Source organism: Emys orbicularis, chromosome 6 (assembly GCF_028017835.1).
Source record: "Emys orbicularis isolate rEmyOrb1 chromosome 6, rEmyOrb1.hap1, whole genome shotgun sequence".
Lineage (NCBI taxonomy): Eukaryota > Metazoa > Chordata > Testudines > Emydidae > Emys > Emys orbicularis.
In genome coordinates, this window is record NC_088688.1 from 24095031 (window position 1) to 24119251 (window position 24221).

At 42.7% G+C, this 24221-nt stretch overlaps 1 protein-coding gene across 1 annotated transcript; it reads right to left on the reverse strand.

Annotated features, from left to right (window-relative positions):
- Positions 1-3499: 3499 nt before the first annotated feature.
- On the reverse strand, positions 3500-23748 carry C1QTNF3 (C1q and TNF related 3). Its single transcript, XM_065406651.1, has 6 exons — positions 23458-23748; positions 17288-17399; positions 13374-13528; positions 9649-9778; positions 7758-7857; positions 3500-3659 (listed from the first exon to the last, which is right to left on the reverse strand). Exons 1-6 carry the CDS (start codon positions 23746-23748, stop codon positions 3500-3502), a joined length of 948 nt encoding a protein of 315 aa, XP_065262723.1.
- Between the last annotated feature and the right edge of the window lie 473 nt (positions 23749-24221).

Below are 24221 nucleotides of genomic sequence, written 5' to 3' on the forward strand. Positions count from 1 at the left end.
AGGGAGTGAGGGACCTGCCGCCCCCGAATTGCCGCAGGTGCCGCCCCTCTCCCTTGGCCGCCCCAAGCACCTGCTTGTTAAGCTGGTGCCTGGAGCCGGCCCTGCTCGGTGCAAGGGGATGAATTAAATGATCTCAGAAGGCCTCTTCCAGACCTTCATTTCTATCATGTATGATTTTCATACATAACAAAGAAGTTGAATTGTACTTGAAGTGCAAAATGCATCTCTACTTTAACTATGAAGCTGCAAGCTGTGCCTCCATATTACAGTTTGTCAGAGACTTTTGGGGACCTGATTCTCTGTTGCCCTGCACCTTGTATTAGTGTTCACTTTGCATGGTGTCAGTGCAAAATTGGTGTAAAATTATATCGAGTCAGAATGGTAGGGCTTGATTCTCATTTACACTAATGCCACTTTACACCCCTTTGGCAAAGTAAACGGGACTTAAAATGAGTGTAAATGTAATTTATGCCCATTTTAAGACCCTGGTACACTGCCAGTGCAGCATCAGTGGCCTTGATGTAAATGAGTGTCACACCCATAGTTTTAAATCTGTTTTGCATTCACTTTGCACAGGTGTATACAACTATACAGAATGCAGGGTAATGGAGAATCAGGCGTTGGGTATTTAAATTTGTTTTGACCCTTAACACTGCCTTTGTGCAGTCCACAAGTTAAATGAAGGCTTAGGAGAATGTACTGAGAATATACACCTCTACCCCGATATAACGCGACCCGATATAACATGAATTCGGATATAACGCGGTAAAGCAGCGCTCCGGGGGGGGGGGGGGGGGCGCTGCGCAGTCTGGCGGATCAAAGCAAATTTGATACAACACGGTTTCACCTATAACGCAGTAAGATTTTTTTGGCTCCCGAGGACAGCGTTATATTGGGGTAGAGGTGTATGTTATTATCTCCTAAAGATTAATGTACTTAAGCTGTTTTCATGTAACATAGTAAATATAGATATAAATAACCCATTATAATTTTGTGACTATTAGTCTTTATTAGGTAAATGTATGTATAACAAAGTAAGCAAACATTCTTAACACAACCAGAAATTGAATTTTCAACAAACACAAAGGATTTTCACACCATGAGAGTTAATGGATGTAGCCATATATCACATGTGCCTAATGTACTTATTCCAAAAGAATAAGATTAATATGATTTTGTGGTATGATTTTTTTAAATTTTAAGGCATGCCAAAATATTACCAAAATACTATCTTAAAATAATATGGTTTTAGATTATGAAAACTCTTCTTGGTACAACACTGCACTAAATACACAGACAAAACCTAAAGTTATTAGATGATAATTAATTAAAATCCATATTTTGTCAGTGTTTGCTGCACAAAAATAAAAATAATGAAGATCTTATTGTTCAAGTATCAAAATATTTTCCCATTTTAAAAAGGCAGTTTACGTAGACTAGGAATGAGTACAAGGATATTTAAATACAGAGGTCAGATTTTAAATTCATTAATCTATTGTACTGGTATTGGTAATCACTATCCTATAAAAGACGTTCTAAGGAATATTGGTAGGATTCAGAATTTACACTCATGCTAATCCCACCTGCTTGCTATATATTAGTGGCGTCTTACATCTGTTGCAAATCACCAGTTAAGATGCTTACCTTTTCATCAATGTGGAAGAAGAGCCAGGGCCGCCCAGAGGATTCAGGGGGCCTAGGGCAAAGCAATTTCGGGGGCCCCTTCCATAAAAAAGAGTTGCACTACTATAGAATATTATATTCTCGTGGAGGCCCCTCCGGGGCCGGGGGCCTGGGATAAATTGCCCCACTTGCCCCCCCACCCCGGGGTGGCCCTGAGAAGAGCTGGAACATGCAGAAAAACCATGTATTCAGACATCATTATTACATTAGCCCGTTTGGAACTGCTAGTAAGTTTTAAAATAAAAAGTTAAGGGTAACACAGGATTTCAGGTAATGTAAACTTGAAGAACGGAGGGCAAATGTTAATGTTTATGAAGACTGTGAAATAACAAAAATGGGCAGAGCCAGGCGTAGTGTGGCCAGGTCTACTGAACCAGCTAAAGTTTCAATTTATCAGCTAAATACTATACTAATGTAGCTACTTGTTTGCCATACCACAATGTCTTTCCTGAAATACTGGATCCTTGAGGCATAACTTCCAGAAAAGACTGTGAGGAAAATGGTAAGTAAACTTGAGCGTATTAAAATGTACATCCTTTTAAGAGCTCCATGAGATATCTGCTTCTCTAGCTCATGGTGCTGTTTGAGCATTCCAGACATCTCTGGCAATATGCCCCTGTCCTGAAATCTAGTACCCTGCTGTACCAGGTTTCATAGATTGGAAGGCCAGAAAAGACCATTATGATCATTTAGGGGTTCTCAATCTTTTTCTCTCTGAGGCTCCCCCCAACATGCTATAAAAACTCCACGGCCCACCTGTGCCACAACAGCTGTTTTTCTGCATATAAAAGCCAGGGCTCGCATTAGGGGGTATCAAGCAGGGCAACTGCCTAAGGCCCCATACCACAGGGGACCCCATGAAGCTAAGTTGCTCAGGCTTTCGCTTCAGTCCTGGGTGGCGAGTCTTAGGGCCCCGGGCTTCAGCCCTGCACAGCGCAGCTTCGGCTTTCTGTCCTGGGCCCCAATGAGTCTAATGCCGGCCCTGCTTGGCAGATTCCCTGAAACCTGCTTGTGGCCCCGCAGGGGGGCCTGGACTGGACCCCTGGTTGAGAACTGCAGATCTAATCTTACCTTCTACATAACACAGGCCAAAGAGCCTCTGCCTTGAGCTGCTCTTAAGCTAAGAAATCCGACCATTGCATTTTTTTCCTGAAGCAGGTAAATTCATACTAGAAAACTATACTAAAGTCACCAAGATCATCTTAAAAAGGTTCAAGAGGGTGGGGCAATCACCTGAATCCCTAAATACCTTTTTTTTCACATTTTTTCTATTTGTAAAAGTTTTTCTATAAATCCTCTAAATCCCCTATCACCTGAAGCTGAGCCGACTCAGTTATTCACAGCCAGTTTCCATGGAGGACTGAATAAATGAATGAATAAAGGACTATGAATTAAGGATTGTACAGTTCCTGACGTACTGAACAAAATCTATCTATACACCAAATTTGGGTCAAACTGCCCAAACCACTTTCTAAATCATTTCCTTAAAACCTTTTCTCCCTTTTTTCCACCTGGTTTTTTGATTTTTGGGTTTTTTTTGTTATTTTATTTTTATTTTTTTTGGCTCCCCCAATAGAAACATGTAACGGTCCATTAGGTGCAACCCAGGTGACAATGTACCTTCAGAGAAATAGCATCTATGTCATTTACCCAATGTGTTCAGCACCTCTGATACATGAATACCAACATAATGCATCGGGATAAGCTTTCCTGATCTTACCATGTTGAAATGTTGTGCCACAGACCAGGAAAAAAAACAGAACAGCTTGAAGAAAAAAAAAGCTGCCTAAAAGTGCACTTTTTCTTTTTTTTTTTTTTACTTTGTTTCAAAAAGAAGAAACCCAGCAAAGGTGGAGAAACGCTGATGATCTCCATGGAGTGCTCCGTTCCCCATTCGCAGCCAAACTTCATCTCCCTTGGCAAGTTTTAGCACTGCACTGTTTCCTGATGTGTCAGCTTTTCCTTTTGATTCATAGCTAAAAATGAATATTTTACGAAGAGTTAAGCTTTTCTTTTGTCAACAATGATCAAGTAAGTCACCTAAAAGAAAATGCTAAGCCTAAAAAGCACATTGTTTTGCTCAGTATATTATGTTTTAAATTGTAAATCAAGGCAGGGTTGACAAGCAGGTATTGAGTCAGACAGAAGAAGTTTATTCAATTGTCTCGCAGTTGGCTATGTAAATTAAGCACTGTAGGCCAACACCATGAAAGCCAAAGCTACTAAACAGGGAAAAGGGGAAGTACTGGCAATTGTCTTGGGGGGCAGGGAGGAAATGAACCTTGAAGAATATAAATAGAATGTAGTGTGACATTTTGGCACCCATTCACTAAGGAAAGCCTGGAAAGAGAAGAGGAGGTTCATGAGTGCTTGGATTCTGGTTTGACTGAAAACCAGCTAGTTCTGCAAAAGACTAAATCCTTGGAGTGAAATTACTTCATTACATTGGAAAGGTAGCTAGTGGTAAGTGGAGACCCAGGTTTACATTTTATGTTTTTGTTTTATAGGTAACCATCTCTGTTTGTATTATCATCACTCACTCTCTCTTAAATCTTAGCCTTTGATAATAAACTTATGACAATAAACAATTTATTGCTTTCACTTTAAGTATGTCTCAGTGCTGTTATGTTATACTGGAGCAGATCCTCAGTTGAATTAAACTGGTGGGTGCACTGTTCCTTTGGGGACAGCTTACCTGGTAATTTCTGTGAGTGTCCTGTGGTTAAAGGGGTGGCTACAAGGGAAAGAGGGCTCAGGGACTGAAGTGCACTTATTGTTAACCTGCAAGACAACGTAAGGGCTGGCAGAGCCCCAAGGAGATTGTTTGGGTGGCTAACAATCTGGCAGTGTCTGGGAGCTGACATTCAGTTCAGCACAAGGAAATTTTCTTCTCGCTGGAGGTCGAGGGGTAATAAGGTGACTCACAACCCTGGGTACCCTTGGGAAGCATCACAAATGGATCCCCAGATTTCTCACATATCCAGCTATCTACAAATTCTGAACCATATGATGAACAAGTGACTGGGCTCAAAGTCTGTCCTTTTGGATACAGCCAAGGGCTTACGATTCCTGATCGCTTGAGTAAAATAAAAACTTCAAAATCTGCTTAGCTGAGATAAATTCTCTGCAATGTGTGACAGGACACGATTAATAGCACCCTGGTCACTGAGGTTGGTGCAGCACTGGGCAGAGTGCAGTCTTAATGGAAGTCAATTAATCAGTTTCTGCTGAGGATTACTGACCCTTGGGTGGCAATTGTTGGGCTAATGAGGCAATTGGCTCAGTAATTGGGAGGATATAAGGAGGAGGAACAGGCAGCAGAGGGACGCTCAGAGGGTGAGGCTGGGCTAAGGAGAAAAGGCTGCATGGAAGTCTCCTCCTGCTATAAGCCTGCAATATGCTCTGTTATATTTTGCAAGGGAAGAACAAATACACAGGTGCTGAAAGGGTAACAAGCTGGTGTGTGTTTGTGGTTAAGAGACCAAGAAAGAGGCCAGGCAATGTGGCACACCAGGGAGTGACCGAGCCACCCTGTGACACAATGACATTATGTACAGGCAGCATTTAGCCTTCTTCCTAATCCATAGCACGGTAGCTGAAACCTCATCTCTCTTTAGTATAACTTGCTTTATTGTAACATTCAGTAAGGCTGTCATTTAGATGGCATGTGCATCAGAATCAACCTGGGATGAATATTGTTATTTTAATCTATCACCATATGTTACCATTAGATCACAACCCCAGATCAAAACTGTGACCATTTGGAGAATCTATGTACAGTGTATAAATTCTGGCTGATGTCAGGATGTGGAATTCACCATTTGCAGACAGGGACTGTAGCAGTCTCTGCCAGACCAGGGACAATAGTCAGACATTAAATCTTCCGTGGTTGCCTATTTGGGTGGAAATGCCTTGAACAAAGGGCTTGGCTGAAGCAGGAAAGTACCCATCAGCAGAATAAAGAAACCAGGTGTTTGTAGGGTGACATATAAACATGAGGACTCAGACAGACACATAGAAAGCTTTGGGCAGGAGAGAGGGGCATGCTTTTGTAGCAGGGATGTGCTGTTTAAATAAAGGTCCAGCCAAAGTGAGAGAAAACTAACTGACCCATATTGGGGGAAAGGATTCTGAAGAGAATCCATGAGCTTCTGAAGAAGGATCCTGGTACAGCAAAGGACTCCGCTAAGGCCAAAGAACTCTCCACAATTGGTGAGGCCCCCGAGGCAGGGAGATGAGTACCGATGTGCTTGGCTTCCCCCATACTGCTAAGTAAAGAGTACTGGTGTTTAGAATCCTGTGTAAAGTCTGTCTGTGTGTCTGTTTGCTTTCGCTATCCTGTGCCCCTGAAGAGTTACAGTGTAAACCCAGAGCACCCACATGGCTGCCCTTCTGAAAGAGGGTGTGCTACAGGAAGCCTGAGGGGTCAGCACTGGTCCCAAGGGTTAGGCAGTTGGACTTTGGGGATTCTGCTCTCAGAGGGGGTGCTAAACAGAGGAACTGCACCCCAAGAATTAGCCTAGACTCCCCCAGGAAGGGGCACTGCCTGGACTCTGTTCAGACTCAAGAGGCTTAAAGCACTAGGGGCCCAGTGAGGTGGACTCCAAACAACAGCCTGGGGAGTGTCCAGCCAAAGAGGAACTCTACCAGGGCTCCGTGTATGTGACAAAATCACTAGCTCCTTCCCCAATGGTGGGGAAATTCTAACCAAGACTGAATTTTAGTCTCAGGCACATCTCTAGTAATGACACACAACTATGGATCTAGGAGGGCAAATGTTCCACAGGCTGTTTCTTTCTGATGTGTTTCATACTACCACGTTCCCTAGGGTTACCATATTTCAGCAAGCAAAAAAGAGGACGGGAGGAGCCCCGCCCTAGCCCCGCCCCTGTCCTGCCCTAGCCCCGCCCCATCCTCCCCTAGCCCCGCCCCTGCCCCTCCCACTCCCCCCCCTCAGAACCCCCAACCCTCCCCCCGCTCCTTGTCCCCTGACTGCCCCCTCCTGGGACCCCTGCCCCTAACTGCCCCCCAGGACTCCATCCCCTACCTAAGCCTCCCTGCCTCTTGTCCCCTGACTGCCCCCTCCTGAGACCCTCCCCCCATTATAACTGGCCCCCTAGGACTCTACCCGCTACCTGTACCCTGACTGCCCCAACCCTTATCCACACCCCCACCCCCAGACAGACCCCTGGGACTCCCATGCCCCATCCAACCACTCTCCACCCCCTGACAGCCCCCCCCAGAACTCCCGACCCATCTAAACCCCTCTGCTCCCTGTCCCCTGACTGCTCCGATCCCTCTCCCCACCCCTGCCACCTGACAGCCCCCCCTCCCCCCAGAACTCCCAAACACCCCCCCGTTCCTTGTCCCCTGACTGCCCCCTCCTGGGACCCCTGCTCCTAACTGCCCTCCAGAACCCCACCCCCTACCTAAGCCTCTCTGTTCCTTGTCCCCTAACTGCCCCCTCCTAAGACCCCCCCAAATGCCCCCCAGCACCCTACCCCCTACCTGTACCCTGACTGCCCAAAACCTTATCCACACCCCCACCCCCAGAAAGCCACCCCCGAACTCCCGACCCCCCCCCGTCTCTTGACTGCCCCCTCCAGAACCTCCCTGTCCCTTCTCCGACCCCCTGGCTCCCTTGTTGTTGGCCTTCGCCTAATGTCTCTGTGAGCTTGCTCAGGAACGGCCTGAGCCGCTCGTCACCGCACGCTGGGGAGCGGGGGAGGAGCTCCAGACTGCCGGAGGCGATCTGCGAATGCAGGGAGGGAGGGAGGGAGTGATCTCTGCTGCAGGGGAGAGGAGGAGGGGCTCTCTCTGGCTGTCGGAGCCCCATGTAAGTGGCACCATCCGGATGGCTGCCCTGTTAGCCGCGCGCGCTCTGCATGGGGGGAGGGGGAAGTCCGGACATTTACAAATTCCCCCCAGACGCTATTTTTAGCTCAAAAAACCGGACATGTCCGGGGGAATCCGGACGAATGGTAACCCTAACGTTCCCTCCAAAATGCGTAGTAAGAACCGACATCCATGCAAATCTGTCTAGCATGGTGAAGAGCACACATCTCTCAACTTACCTATATAAGCTGAAAACTGTATTGCCATTGTGCATGAGGTACACGTACACTTCCTCCACATCCTCATGTTTCATCATGCTGAAGGTGAAGAAATACACCCCTGAAAAAGATATCATGCGCAACATGCATGTGTGTTTTACATAGGGAGGTGGTAGGGTACATTCCGCAGATGTGTTTGTTGGTTAGAAAAGAGAGGAGATTTTGCCAAACCCAGGCCTCAGTGAAGTCACTGGGAGTTTTCCCTTTGACTTTAGCCAAACCTAGATTTGATTCAGTCATCTGATTCTCCACTGAGCATAGGGGATCACTGAAGTCAAGTTCCAAATAAATAAATTTACTTAAAAATGGCAGAGCCTTCCCTCCCAGACTGAGAAGAAAATTACTAAAACATCCAGTCCAATGACCTCCCCCATTCCCTTCCTTTTCCTACTTCCTTGCTCCTATCAACTCATTGCTTTCCCCTCTTAACACAGTCTCCACAACATACTTTTTAAAAAATGTAGACAAACACGACACATGGCACTAATCATCCTGATCACTTTGTTTGTACACTGTGTCCCTTTAGCTCACCCTTTGTCTTTTTTAGATTTTAGCTCTTCAGGGCAAGGATTGTATCTTTTTCTGTGTTTGAAAGCATCTAGCTATATTGTGGATGCTATTTTGATATAAATAACAAAACACAATCATAAACAACATGGCCTGGAAAATAAAGTACTATATGTGGCACTTTAGAGACTATGGTCCCAATCCTGCTGTGAGTTCTGTTTGGGCAGAGCTCTCAGCCTGGGCAGAGATTGCTGCAGAATCCTGGGCCTGACATGGAAAAGTTAGCCACGATTTGCATGTGTCAGTGTGGGTGGTAAATTCCATGTATAAACTGTCCTGCAGAGTGAATTTTGTTTTCACTCAGCAATCTGAAGGAAATGACCCAAAGTAATTTCTAATTCCTCATCATACCTTCATCAGAAATAATTCCTGACTCACTATCATCAGTTAATAATCATTCCCATATTCTTGTGATTTGCACGTGATCTCCTTCCACTTGCGAGGGACACAGGTATCTACAGGAATCCACTATGACTGACATCACTGTATGGTTCTAGAAAAGAAGTTAAGGATTAAGGACCTGATCCTGCAAACACTTAAGTAGGTGCATAACTTTACTCACATGACTAGCTCCATTAACCTCTAAGGGACACTGTTATGAGTAAAGTTACACATGTGCCTAAGTGTCTGTAGGATCAGAGCCAAAACAGGTCCAGAGGGCCGGATTCTCATGTACGCTACAGCCACTTTTTGCAGCTCTGGCTGTGTAAAGGAGTTTACAGTGAGTGGAAATGTGCTTTGCATCCACTTTAAAGTATAGTTAAAGCAGTACAATTTGTGTATGTAGAACAGGCCACAGTGCAAATGAGAACCAGGCACAGAGAGCAAATGACGTGCTTATTCTTAAAAATTGTCCCTCCAGGGCAGAGGTGACACACCTTGCCCGGACAGTGTGCTAAAATTTGCACTGCCACCTCCTATGCTCTACTTGTTCTGTAGATAAAAGGAAGTCACCAGTTTCTACGGCTATAAATTCCCCCCCATGTATAAACTCCAAAGTCGTGTTTTAAAAACTCACCTCAAAGATTTGAACAACAATGAAGACAGATAACAGTTGCTCTTATTTGAAAAATTACTACTTAAAGTTCCCTCAACTTTGTCTTGAACTCCTAACTGCCCCAAACTGAGGCAAAGCCAAGAGTACTTGCAGTTAAATTCTACTCCTAGTGAAGTCAATAGCTAAACTTCCTTTAATTTTAATGGGACCAGATCTTTCTTTTAATCAACATCTGACTGACACTTTTTCAGACAGAAATTTACACTACTTTGCTTTATAAATACTCACCGTTCACTGGGGCACCAAATCTACCAGTCATAACATCAAAGAAGTTTCCAATATTGGTTTCAACACTACTGAAGATTATCCCACTGTTCTGATTGCTGAAATGGGTTGCCATAGAAGCCATGAATGCAATCTATAAAAATATACGTCTGATTTAACCAGTGGTTAATGAGCAGCAAAAGGATGAATATAAAAACATGACCTACAGGCTTTTTTCTGACATGTGCAGTATATTTATTTTCCTTACAGAGATGTTCTTTTAGGGTCTGATCCAACTGCCGTTAAACCCCAGTAACAAAACTCCTATTGAATCAATTGCAGGAGGACTAGGCTCCTTAACTTCAATGGAACTATTCATGTGTGTGTATATAAAGTTAAGCACATCATATGGGTAAATGTTTGCAGGTTAGGGCCTTAGTTTTCGATTTCACTTTTACTTTAAAAGCTTAGAGTGATATGCTAGAAAAGTTATAATGTAATGTATGGTATTTTAGCATAAACATGATAACATTGGCTTGCGTAGGTTCCTCAAATCCATTTAATTCAGTTACTGCTTTTAACTCAATGTTAGCTGTAAATAAGGCTCAGTAAACCCCATACATGTTATTGTGTCTTTCCAGCTACCAATCAGAAATGGCCTAAGCAATTCTGAGGCCATGTGATTAGGGCCTCTCAAGCTGCACTGTCCAAGGTTCAACATGCTTCATCCTCTACCACCTGCTCCAACTTCCTTTGCCATGCTAGCTCAGGCTGCTTGGATGAACATAATGGGATGAAACTAAGAAAAGGGGAAATTTAGATTGAGAAACTTCTTGACAGTGAGATATATTAGGCTGTGGAAGAATGTTCCAAGGGAAGTGGTGGATGTCCCCTCATTTGGGACATTTCAAACTACGCTGGACAAGATACTAGAAAACGACTATTTTGCCTAGGCAGGGAAATGGGCCGTCTCTTAGTTTCTGTGATCTCAAGGCAGCTTGGGACAGTGGACAGGGCATAGGACTGAGGGTCAGGAGACCTGGGTCCTAGAAGGCCACAAACTTGCTAGGCAAAACACTTAACTTCTGTGCAGTGCTTTGAGACATATAGATAAGTGCTAAGTATTTGTTATTAGCATTAAGTCTCATAGGAAAAGGCTGTTTTCATGAGAACATATGAACTAGAACCAGAAAAAAGACCCCTTCAGAATCAAAGAATCAAAACCACAGGAGTAGGTTCAGATCCAGTGACTGAAATCCTAAACCCCCACCAGAAATTCAAAGAGGTTCAGTTTGGGCTGATTTCCCTTTTTCCGCATGCATTTGATAGACGGGAAAGCTGGTAAAAGTGAACTCAGTTAAGTTAATGTGTTGATGTGAAATAGTTACAGAGTGATATTTTATGCAATGGATTAATTTTTGTCCAAATGCCATTTGAAATTCTAATCAGCTCTAATCTGTTCTTCTGGAGCTAACCAGAAAAGCAAAAAATAATGCCTTTCATCCACCTTGTCTCGTTTCAACATAGCAGATCAGAAATGGATTCATTCTCTTTTAAAATAGTCCTGGTTTTAAAAGCATTATATATGGAAACATTTTCCCCTTCTCCCCCTACCCCTCCAACATTCCAAAGCATAATCTAGTTTTAGAAATTATAGGCTATATTGGGCTGATACTTTTTAAGCAAAACGATTTGTTACAAGCAATGGGGAAATTCTACTTAAAAACTGATGGCATGATATTCAGTTATTCAGCAATGTTTTCAATTACCACCAAAACATATACATTGGTAACAGTTCTGATAGCTAACTTCAAAGTTAGAAAAATACCCAGAAGGAAAATAATTGTAAGAAGGATGTTTTTCAAATCATTCTACCATAAAATTCCTCCCAGCTAATGATCTTTATAAGCATTCTCCAGCTATTTTGCTGTATTACAAATGTCAATTAGTTTTGGAAACATTTTCAAGCTGCATTTTATTCAGTATAAGAACTCTGTCTTGATGCAACATTATGACTGAGAATTTAATTACAGAAAATTAAAAGTTATTGCCACCACACTGCACATATGTAGCAATTTGTACTGGTGTATTTGCTGTTAATTTTCATATCTTTTATGTATATGCAAAAACATAACTGAGTTATGGTTGTTGTGGAACCATAACTTTGAATTAAAGATGGGCCCAGATTACAAAGTTTGGGTCTGTAAACTCATCAAACTACTTCCCCCCCCCCCCTCCCCCCCAAAGTTAGGGAATGTTTGTGTCTAGGTTCCTTTTGTATATTCTGCTTAGTCCCTTCAGTGGTGCACCGGGCTTGTGCTGGCCATGCTGCAGGAAACAGTGTTGGTGATACTGGATCATAAAGATGATAGATGCTCTTAAGGCACTTAGGCCCAGATTTTTAAAGGAATTTCAGCCTTGCTCCTCTGAGCACTGCAAGGCTGAGATGATTTAGACAGCTATGTCCAATTTTCAAAAATGACTTAAGTACTTATGCCCCCAAGGCCCATTGACTTTCAACAAGACTTAGGGCTTGTTTAAATGGTCAGTTAGTGTGCAGCAAACTGAGGTGTAAATCTACAGTGACTAGCGTGCTGTCCATTATGTGTGTGGACTCTGCTACTGCACATTAAAAGTTTCCTAGTGCACTTTGATCTACTCCAGGAGTAGGTCAGTGTGCACTAGAGAACTTTTAGTGTGCAGCAGCAGAGTTCACACAGTCAGTGCATGGCATGGCGGTGCATTGTTTACCCCTCAACTTGCCACTTCTCCATATACACAAGCCCTCAGGCTCCTAAGGCACTTTTGAAAATGAAGGTAGCCATCTACACTGGAAATTTCAAAGCGCTGTCGTGGGAACGGTCCCGCGGCAGCACTTTGAAGAGCGAGTGTGGTCGCGTGCGAGCGCCCGGAGAGAGCTCTCCTAGCGCTCCTGGTAATCCACCTCCATGAGGGGATTAGCTCCAAGTGCTGAGAGCACGTCTCCCAGTGCTCGGAGCCTGTTTACACTAGCGCTTTAAAGCGCTCAGACTTGCTGTGCTCAGGGGGGTGATTTTTCACCCCCCTGAGCTAGCAAGTTACAGCTATAAAATGTAAGCGTAGACAAGCCCTAAGTCACTTTAGGCACCTAAATAGTCCTAAAATTTGGCCCTAAGATGCAGATAGGTGCTTAGTGGGATTTTCAAAAGTGCCTAGATACTTTTGATAATCCCATTAGGGGCATAACTGCATCTTTAGGCATTTAAATACCTTTAAATATCTGTCCCTTATGCCTTGATACACTGACTGGAGTAGCCACCTAAATAACTGTAATAGTCTGGACCCTGGTACCTCTTGTTTTGGGGTTTTTTTTAACATGAACCAGAAAGTGCACCAATATGTATTTGATGCATGTTAATAAAAATGTGATTGTGTCATTTACTGTTCTTTTATCATGTGCACATTACATGAAAACTGGCAATAAACAGCTATTCCAGTTGGAGGGGTTTATCCTCTGTCCAAAAAACATTTCTCTGTTTGCTTTTTACAATAAAGATAGATCATGACCTGGCAACACTTTTTCAGGATGACTCTGGCAATACTTGCAGGACATGTTTCTTAATAATGACAAATAGTGTGTATATCACACCATACTTCTTGTTGTTCAGTTACAAGTGGGCTTGATCTAGAACTGTATTGTGGTAATTGGGTGCTGTCTTTGAGAGGGGAAAGAAAGCTATACTGTAAAACACATGCTAAAGACTTTGTACCTGAAGCTCCGGTGGAATCCCAGGGTAACCCTTCTCTCCTTTTGGTCCGTGATGGCCACGGTCTCCCCTTGGTCCCAGGTCCCCTTTGTCTCCTTTGTCACCTTTGGTTCCTTCATTGCCAGGTGCTCCATTATTTCCATTGTTTCCATGATTTCCTTTAAACAATCAAAGCTTTCTGATCAGTTCAAATAATCTCTCTCTCTCTCTGTCTCTCAAATCATATCTATGACAAGGTGCTTCCCTTCCCACCCCCGCTCTATAACAAAACCTCTTTTCAGTATAATAAGACCCACTTTTAGATACCAAGAAATAAAAAATGGCTAGGGGGCTAACCTGGTGGATTTAAGAGATTTTAGGATTTTGGCGGGGGACTTTAAAAAAGGAAGTGTAAACACCTTTAAGGACTAAGGATCTTGTGACTTAGGTGCTGGTGTATAAAATGCAGACTTTTCAGACCATTGCTTGATTTTAGTGCTAGCTCTTAATAGTAGAGGACCTGGGGACTGCTAGGGAACAGAGTGTTGCAGGGCTGTCAAAAGTAAAGGTGGTTTGGTAGTTGAGTACACTGAACAGTTTGGATTTGTTTGGATTTTCCCTTTGAATAAAGGCTCGCTGTTTGAACCCCTGTGTTTTTCCTCAAAGTAACCCCGAGAAGCAGCTTAATAGCCTTCTAATGTATCTGCACAATCAAAAGTGATTTGGGCAAAGAATTAGGCGGTCTTCGGGGAGTTTTTCACAGGCCAGCTAATGCAGCCAATTCTGTCTATGTTTCAATCTATGGTTGACTAGTTAGGTTTGAAAAAGCTGCTTACGTTACTTTAGATAAGTGTAGGAAAAGGCCAAGGATCCATGATGAAACTCTGCTGATTTAATTTCAAAATGATAACAGTCCCCCTTACATGGACAGTAACTGCTATTTGGAATAATATCCTACACTTCCCAATATTTACTTGAGAAATTGCTGGTATACTGAACAACCATCTATGGCAACTAACAAGAAAGCAAGACAAAAACACCATATCTGTGGATGAACGCTTTTCACAAAGCAATCACTCTATATCTGACCTCTCCGTCCTCATCCTAAAAGGAAACCTGCTCTCACAACTGGGACATGGGCAATCTAACCTAATGGTCAGAGCAGGAGTCAGGCCAGATCAGAGACCAGGAGGTCAGAGTCCAAGACAGGCCAGAGAGCAAAACCGACAGTCAGGAGGCAGGCAGAGTCAGGTCACCCGGAAGTCAGCGGCAGGCAGTGGGAGCAGGTATTGCTGGGGAAGCAGATGTAGGCAGGGGAAACCTAGGTCCAAGGAGAACTTCCTGTTCCTATGATTGGTTTAAATAGAATAGCAACAAGAAGAAAGTCAAGGAAAGTGTGGGCCCCTTACTGAATGAGGGAGGCAACCTAGTGACAGAGGATGTGGAAAAAGCTAATATACTCAATGCTTTTTTTGCCTCTGTCTTCACGAACAAGGTCAGCTCCCAGACTACTGCACTGGGCAACACAGCATGGGGAGTGCCACCCAGCCCCTCCCCGCCCACAGCTCTGCTCTGGTCCCGCCCCCATCCACATCCCTGGCTCCCAGCCCTCCACCTGGCTCTGTCCCCAGCCTCGGTGTGGCTCTGATCCCAGCCCCGCTCCAGCCCCCAGCCTCGGCCACTGGCTGCAGCTCTGTTCCCAGACAGGGACTGAGGCTGGGGGTGAGGCCGGGAGTGGAGCTGCACAAGGTCACGGGCCTGGCTGCTGGACCCCACCACAGCCCAGCTGCAGCTCCGCTCCCACCCTCGCCCCCAGCCTCGGCCCCTGGCCATAGCCCCACTCCTGGCCCCAGACCCACCCCCAGCTGCGGCCCCAGTCTCAGCCCCCTTAACCCTGTCTGTGTCTTCCTGGGCCCCCCCCGAGCCGCGGCCCCACTCCCTGCCCTGGCTGGGAGGTGCAAGACACTCAAAAGTTTGGAGACCGCTGCTGTAGTATCTGAGTGAATCACAATCTTTAGTATAATTATCCTCACAACACCTCTGTGAGGCAGGGAAATATTATTATCCCCATTCAACATCTGGAGAACTAAAACACAGAATAGCTAAGTGATGTGCCCAAGGTCACAAAGGAAGCCTGATGGAACAGAGACTGGAACCTAGCTCTCCCAAGTCCCACTACAACACCCGAACAACTGGACTGTCCTTTTCCAATGAATGTAACTAATTTATGCATTTTATAATCAAATCTCTGTGGTTGTAGTTCTGTGATAACAGTGGATAAGGCTGTGTGAAACACCAGCACAGATACAGTGACTCCAGTTAGGATCGCATAGGATGTGTTGTAAGTCAACACTGAGTCTGACCCCATAGGGTCTTCTTTTAGTCATATAGGTCCAACCCCCACAGGAGCCAAATAGTCAGATTCTGTGCTAATATCATGCAAGGACACTGATCTAGCTGGTGTGATTGTAAATCAGCACTGAATTTGGCCAAGCTATAGTTTCACATTGGACAAGGGCATAAATAGGTCCATATTGCAAAATACAATCCTGTGCATTTGCAGTATACTGACTGGCACTGGGGGTCGGGGAGGGGTATAATGCAAAACATTGTTCCATCTTCTAAGCTGCTAAATATTTATGACTTTACTTTCCCTAAATACGAAGTCATGTTTCTCTATGAAAAGCCTCACCATGACAGTTCTCCTATGTCTGTAGAGTTACACAGTATTTATGTAGAGTAAAGGGTTGATGGATGATTCACATAATAAATCTTATTTACAACAGGCTAATGCCAAAAAATTTCAAAGTAACATGTTATTTTTTACATTTTTTGCCAGCCAAAGCTGCTTATTTAAACACTTCATACAACACACACTTCACCATTACTGGAAACTGCTACGACCAGAATATCAACAGTCCGTTTAAAGAAATATTTAATAGGGATACCAGAACCAGAGTTACTGTCAGCAATGTGTAGAAAGAGACAGAAAGAATGAAAGTAGTGAATGAGTAATTAAAAAGAAAAAAGCCAGGCTGTTGAGGCAAGCTACCCAGACTGTGACACAATCCTATGTGTACCACAATTGTGTTATAAATCATCTTAATGAAGATAATTGCTAAAGCAAACCTAAACCCACTGGCTGATCACCTTTTCCCCTTCCATATATCTCCCTCTCTTTTCATACCCACACACATACAAACACTGGACCAAATTCTGCTCATTACTAGAGTGCTGTGTTTTTCTATGCCCAAGAGAAATCATACTCTGGCTGTCAAACTGGTTTTTATTTTACATTAAGAAAGACAAGAAAGAAAGAACAAAAGTGAGTTTTCCCATGTGAGAATACAGGTTTGAGCACTGGCCTGCTAAACACAGGGTTGTGAGTTCAATCTTTGAGGGGGCCATTTAGGGATCTGGGGCAAAAATCTGTCTGGCGATTGGTCCTGCTTTGAGCAGGGGGTTGGACTAGATGACCTCCTGAGGTCCCTTCCAACCCTGATATTCTATGATATAAAGTGTGTCTCCTCTGTAAATGTTTGCAGCACATCTGGGGAAGAAATGGCTCCTGTCTTGGAAATTTATAAATCATCCTTTGCAAAACAAAGAAAACAAAAGCAATATCCACCATAGGGCACATCCCCTTAATTTCAGTGGAAGTGTCACTCATATAACAAAGAGCAGAATTTGCCCTACAAGCTATAAGAAACACATCACTTTCATTAATGATGGATCCATTAGAGTTTAATTTTATTAGCAATTGGTTTTGATTAGATTGGAACCTAAAACCTGACTCCAAATCCCCACGTAGGTTATGGGAAAGTTTGGATCTGGATCCAAATCCATATCCAAGCTCAGCTGCTTGGGCCAATCTCTGATTTTCACACTCACAATCTGCCGTTAGACTGATCAGAAATCCATCGGAGTGACACTTTTACCTGGCATCCCAGCAGGCCCTGGAGGTCCCGGTGGCCCTTGATAGCCTCGAAATCCAAACTCTCCACGGCAGCAGCTACTGCAGTCTGGATGTTGAGGTCCACTTTGAGGGGGCTGAGTGCAAAAACATAGGTTTTAAATTAACCATTCATAGAGTGTATTTGCTATACATACATCTGTATCCTGGTAGCAGGGTCTCCACTATAGCCCCCTGCTTGTACATGCTCACAAGCTTTCTGAACATTTCTCCTTTGAGACTGAAATCTTCCGTGCCTGGTCTCTCCCTAAAGAGGTTGGTTTTGAAATTTTTTCAGTTGTTCTTGAGTTATAACATCATTTTTATATCAGTTTCCCCATTTGAAAAAATATTCTTAAATAAATAAGATCAAGTAACTAAAAAATGATAGAACTTTTAAACTTAGTCTCCAATCATGTATTTTGCTGTATGCAGGCAAACTACAATGCCTGCATGAATTCTCATAGACTTCCGTGACCCTTGGTGCGGGCATGCTAGCCGGTATGCAAAGAACTGCAGAATCAGGGCCTTTGGCGTCAATGTGGAGAACTTACTCGGCTAAATCTGAAGCAATATGAGGCTGGATTTTCAAAACTGTGTGCACATGTGCAAACTCGAATTCCTGCACGAAAAGTGGATGTGCCTGGCTAAATAAGGGGTTGCAAGTATGTGAGTCAGGCATTTGCAAGAGTATGCAGGCGCATCTGAAAATCTAAACCTCAAATGGAAAGAAAACATTTGGGGCATTTTGTTATATTCTGTGTGTGTGTGTGATGATGGCAATCTTACACAATATGTTATTCATATGATGAGTGCAACGATGTATCAGTAAAAATATACTTAGCATGAGTTATATGCAGCAACATTTATTGTATAAGAAAGTTTGATAACACCGTATATTTTTATAGTGCTTTTCATCCCAAAGGAATTCCAATTTATTTTATGCATACACAAGTGGCTTCACATTCACAGACGTAGATTTAATAACTGCAAAGGGTTCTCATATAAATATTCATATTGATTCAGTAAAATTACAAGGATTGTGATGAGTTAATTGAAGTTGAGCTCCTCCTTTTTCTTTCTGGAAAATAAGCCCCAAACCCACAATCTGCAACTTGAAAGAATAGCAGACCTGGAAAAAAGAAGCCCAAATCCACTAATGATTGGTGGACTTGGCAACCCACTCATGTCAGGTTCTTCAATAAGTGACTTGGGGGAGTTATGTGATTTTCAACCACCTGCAGAAAAAGCTGGCAATTCCCATTGTCATTTGACACTGATGTTCCAAATAGTGCAAAACTCATTTGTAATCTCAACACATAAATGCTCTGCTAGTCTATCAGAATTTTTTTTTAAAATAGCTTCAGACAGACTAATCCTATATTGGAAAAATAATGACTGTGCAATGAGGTAACGCAAAGAAATTCCATCCTGTTACTGAAGTGACAAATGACACAAATTTGGTTCATTTGACTTATGTCACCAGAATCGTTATTTTTTCCTATATGGCTGTTTGGTTATTAATTCTCTTCTTGTCAATATTTAGATGGGAGATCATAAAGAATTTAAAAAAGGTACTTTAGGAAGTGATTCTTTGGTAGGTGGAACTCTTCTCTCTGACCCAGTTCAGAACCAACCCTTAGCATTGCGCCAGGGGGCAGGCAAGATGCTGTCTGATACATGAATCTGAAGACCTTCTGACACTAGAAATCAATTAAGGATTCTATGGCCTTTTTTATAAGACTAGTTTGTTAGAGCCAGTATCTGAAATTCAGGTTGAATCACTGCAGTCCGTTTACCTAAATTCTCTCCAGTTTCAGCTGGAGATGGTATTTTTCACTTCCTGTCAACAACAGTTACGTGTAAGTGTGCAGTGTTGAACCTCTGCTATGGCCATGCAGGAGGTGGTTGCATTTCAGTACTGCAAAAGGTGGTTTCTCTCTAGATAAATATAACTTCCTGAGCCATTTGGAATTATGGCTGTATGTTTTCCTGGTTCTAGTCCACAAACCGCTGAGTCATTGGCTAACTCATATCATTTTAATCAATAGGATTAAAATATGCAAAATTTTAGGACAAGGCAAGGTAGAGAAGAGGATAAAGGGAGCAAGATTAGAGAAAAAAGGGGCTGGTGTGACTAACTTCTGTCACATTTTCAGCACTCCATGAGTGCCTCACGTCTTAGGACAGAAGTAGAAAGAAGAAGCTGAGAGGAAAGGAATAGAGAGAGAGTTGTGGTGTACTGAAAACTATTAAAATTGCAAGTTGTTGCTTTAAATTTGAGCTGGGCATTAGGGGGGTTCCTGATGCTGCTTGCAGGTGAGGGGCTCCGTAGGGAAGTGTGCGATCTGGGCCTAGCTTTAAGAGAGATAGTAGATTGCTGATATCCTCATGCAACATCATTGTTATCTCTCAGAGAATTCAACAGGACATTACATTTAAAATGGGCCAAACCCTGCTATGCTGACTTAAAATTGTCCTGTTGACTTCAGTGGAGTACTTGTGTAAGTTCTGACCTAAGATTTGTCCTATTAGACTTAAAAATCTTTTGACATAGGAGTGAAAAATCTGTTCATATTCAATGCCCCCAAAACAAAGAATTTTCAGGTTAGGTTTTCTTAATCTGAGGAAACACAGAGCTCTGTGCAAATGAATACGTTTTAAAGTAAAAATCTGGGGATATGAGACTTAAATGTGAATGATGAATAATGTAAAGCTACTTTCTCTAACCCTTGAAATGGGATCTGAAGATTCATTGAGACCCATTTGTCAAAGTCCTTATAAATTCTATTGCATGGCAAACCTGTGGAACTTTTTCCTAAAATTGAATTCAGTAGCTTGTGAAAATCACCTGTCACACAGATTTCCGGGGAGAGACAAGAGATTAAAACGAAGATATTTGCTAGATCTCTGAACATTATACACTTGAGTTTTCTTAGATTGACAGCTAGGAAATCTATCAGTTTAGGAGGCAGCTAAATAGTCAATAAAATTCCTCTAATTTGAACCTATGGACCAATTATAACTGGAGACACAGACATTTTTCCATTTCTTGCTGGCTTTTGTTAAGGTTTTATTTTACTCTGTCCAAAACAAGAAGTTAAATAAATACCTGCCACCATGGGTCCTGTTCTGAATAAGAAGGGGGCAAACTGGTGTACATGGGTGGGGCGGGGACAACTTTCACCTGGCTCCCTCTTGTAGCCAGAGGTGTTTCTGCAGCACCCTCCATCTGTCCCCTCTCTTAAGGGTGCCTTGGGAGCCCCATATAGTCTTTCTCAGGATAATCATCAGCTCTGAAAATGGGTCAGCAGCCCAAAGTAATTCAAGATAGTCCTCAGTGTCCCAAATACAACATCCATCATAGCAACCCCATAGCTTGTACCCAAATCCAATGCTCCTGCCGATTGTGGAGCTTTTATTCTTTCCAGCAGAAGCTTAGCCTCCTGGGTCTGCCTTCCTTCCTCTGTCAGCACACGTCCTGTTCTGAGAGGAAAGGCGGCCTATATATGCCTCTCCTTCTGAGAGCTCCTCCTGATTGGCCAGGAGGAAGGGGAACCCTGCCCCACCCTGTGCAGCAGGGCTCCTGATGCCAAGCCCTTAAAGTAAGTGTCTTGGGATCTTTCCAATCCACTGCTAATTCCCCAGGACCACCTCCTCTCCTCCAATTTTGGCCGGTTCCTGAGCCTGTGCTCACACCCCCATCACTAGGATGGGGTCTTCTGTCCCCCATTAGGCTTAAAGGGCCAGCACACCTCATTATAAAAGGGCATGGAAGTCCTTCCGGCTCCTTCTAGATTCACATCATCTGTCAAAATAAACTAAATAAATAAACCACCAAAAACACAAGCAAAAAGCCAGTATGTCGAGGTGCACTCCAATTATATCAAGTAGCAACAGAAAGAAGATTGTATCTATATCTGTTCCATACATATTGTCAGCTACAGGGCTCGAGGAAATCATGCTACACAGCTCATATGTTATCAGCAGTGTGGAAAATTCGGCATAGGGAGGGGCTTGCCTATTCTCTTTGGCCCCTCTTTGTCACCTCACAAGCTCCTTAGACATCTGGGGGATGAATTCTCCTGGCATTGTCATTGAATGAAACAGCTGGAGCCATAGGGGGCATTCTAGGGGCAAGACATCCACAAGGCACATGCAGCTACAGGGATTCTCAGCTGTTGCAGGTGGTAAAGCAGCTCCAAGGAAAACAGCTGCTGGCTGTTCTGCTTTCCATTGAGGGACATACTGATCCTTGGAGCAGCCCAAAATTGGGTGAACCCAAAAGCAGCTTGTTCCTCTTTACCTGAGAATGCATAGTCTCTAGTGATGGAAAAGACATGTTAAATCAGCCATTCCATGCTGGATTTCCCCTATTGTACATTTGCTAGTCTTTGATCTAGTTTTAAGTGAGCCAAGAATTGGGATTGCATCATTGCCCATGGGAGATTATTTTCCAGACACAGGAATGGTGGACGTGAACGACCTGCAGTCAAGTCAACTGTGTGCCAATTGGCTGAGTCCCTCTTGCTCAATAAGTAGTTCCATTACTGTAAATGTAAAGATCATCTAAATACGTGGTGCCAAATTCTATCCTTGGATATACATGCAGCCCCCAATGACTTCAATGGTATTATATGTCAGAGGGCTGAATTTGGCCTTTTTTGTTAATTATAACAATTTTGTATTAAATTATATATTACTAAAAATAAATTAAAAGTCAATTCTTAAAGCACAGGCCACTAGCTCTTGAGCTAAAGGAGAACCACTAGCTCTTGAGCTAAAGGAGAATCTTCTTTAATTATTAGCAGCATGGGGTCTATGGTATGCAGTTGCATAGTATTCCATCCAATAGCAAGAAGTGGAACACACAAACACTAGCTGGCTCGTTATAATATACCCCCATTGATTATACTGTTTATGTACAGAAGTTCAATTTAATGTTCTGTAACAAAGGAAGTTTATATGCTGTGCTGTATAACCATTTAACTGTAGGAAATGTCGTTGCTGTATTTTGAACTTATTGTCATGTTTTGCCATATCTCAATCTGCTTCAGTTCCTTAAGCCCATCACAATTACCTAAAATCAAAACTCATTTCTACTTGTCATGAAACAATTATTATCCATCCCACATCTGCCTCCTTCTGCTTTTGGGAATTCAGGATCCAGGGTTGAGACAGAAAAAAATTATATAATATTGTCAACTGAAATGTAAAGACTCAATCATTTGCATTCAGTAGGGGAAATAAAACTCTCATTTTGTTACTGACTATAAAACATAGTAGACAACAAAACCTCCAGCCCAGAGCAGAGGTAAAACTTTCCATTTTGTTTACTGCTCAATAAAACTTCATCTTATCCCCTTCAACATTTTTCCTTTTTTAAAAAAAAATCTGGATTGCAGTATTTTACATATGACCAGGTGAGGTAACTTTCCCTTTGCTCGGAGCTAATGACTAGAATATATAAAATGCTATTTAAAATGCATAAGAGATTCCTAATAAAAAGCAAACTCTACAGTCAATTTAAGAAGCATTAATTCCAGTTCTTTTTTTCCACTAAAATAAAAAGGGCAGCAAATACACATAAAGCATGTTTTATCATACCTACTTATGTCTCAAATGCAGTATTACTGCCAGGATTTAAAAACAAAACAAAGTCCAACTTAGAGGCTATCCATTGCAAATATTCGCTAGTGCTTTAAATGATTTTCTCAAGCTCAAAAGGATGTATTTTTTCTATACATACATTTCAAGTAAACTGGGATTCTTTTCTCCCAGTTGAACAGTATCCTTCAGAATATCATCTGTTTACCAATTTCATAATTTTTTTTCACATGCAAACAATGTCCTAAATAGATTATAAAATCTTAGTCTGCTAGAAAAAAAATATTTTTCAATAATTGAGAAACTGTATCTCACCATATCTGATTGCATAGAATCAAAGTTTCACCAGAACAGTGGGCTGCTGGCTGTGTTCTCACTGCCCCCACCCCACTGCTGGCTCTACCGGTTCATTAAAAGATTCTGTGAAGCAACCCAGTAGCATACAGACCAATAAGCAGCACTAATAAACCTCTTTACTTAAATGTATCATTCATAATCTTAGAAAAAATCCGATTTCAAAGTTATTCTTAGAAGATTAATTCAGAGTACCTGGACTCTGTCTGAGGTAGTCTGTGCTACATCATCTACCTCTGGTCTCTGGGCTTTTTGGTCTGTAGAAGTGCTATTATCATCAATAGTCGACTCTATAAGTTGACTCCGCTGTCTCAAAATTTCCCTGCTGCTGGAACCTTTATGGCCAGTCTGGTGGTGACTTTGCAATACTTTGGCCACTGCTTTATTAGATCTTCTGCTCACCTCCATGTATTCATCTTGACACAGGCAAAATGGAATTAAAAACAAAGCCAGCAGATGCCAGGTGATGAAATCCTTCACTGCCATGTTACTCAAAATAACAACTTCTCAAGAGTCCAGAAAATGTCTTTTAGAAGGAGAAGCCCGTTTACTGCATCAGTAGTTACGTGGTCCTTTCCACTGTTAAGCTTGGCACTTAGACCAGTACCAAGTTTTATACGTTTGTGCGCAATAAATAAAACCATGAAAATGCCAAAGTGACAGGATTCTTCATCCAAAATCAGTCATGCCTCCTTAAACAAACCAAGCATTATTCACCACAACGAAAATTGATTTGTATGCTGGAAATGGCCACCACATGTAACGGACTCCTGTGGTTTCTATTTGGGGGCATTTAAAAATGTGACACTTTTGGGGGTGGGGTGGGCATGTTTTCATTTAAGTGTGAAGAAATGTGATGGAAAGGGAGAACATGTGGCTAATGGTTTATATTGCTTGATTAGACATGGACAGGCTATGAATTCACACTCTGAAATATCTTTCGGACACAGTCATCTTCT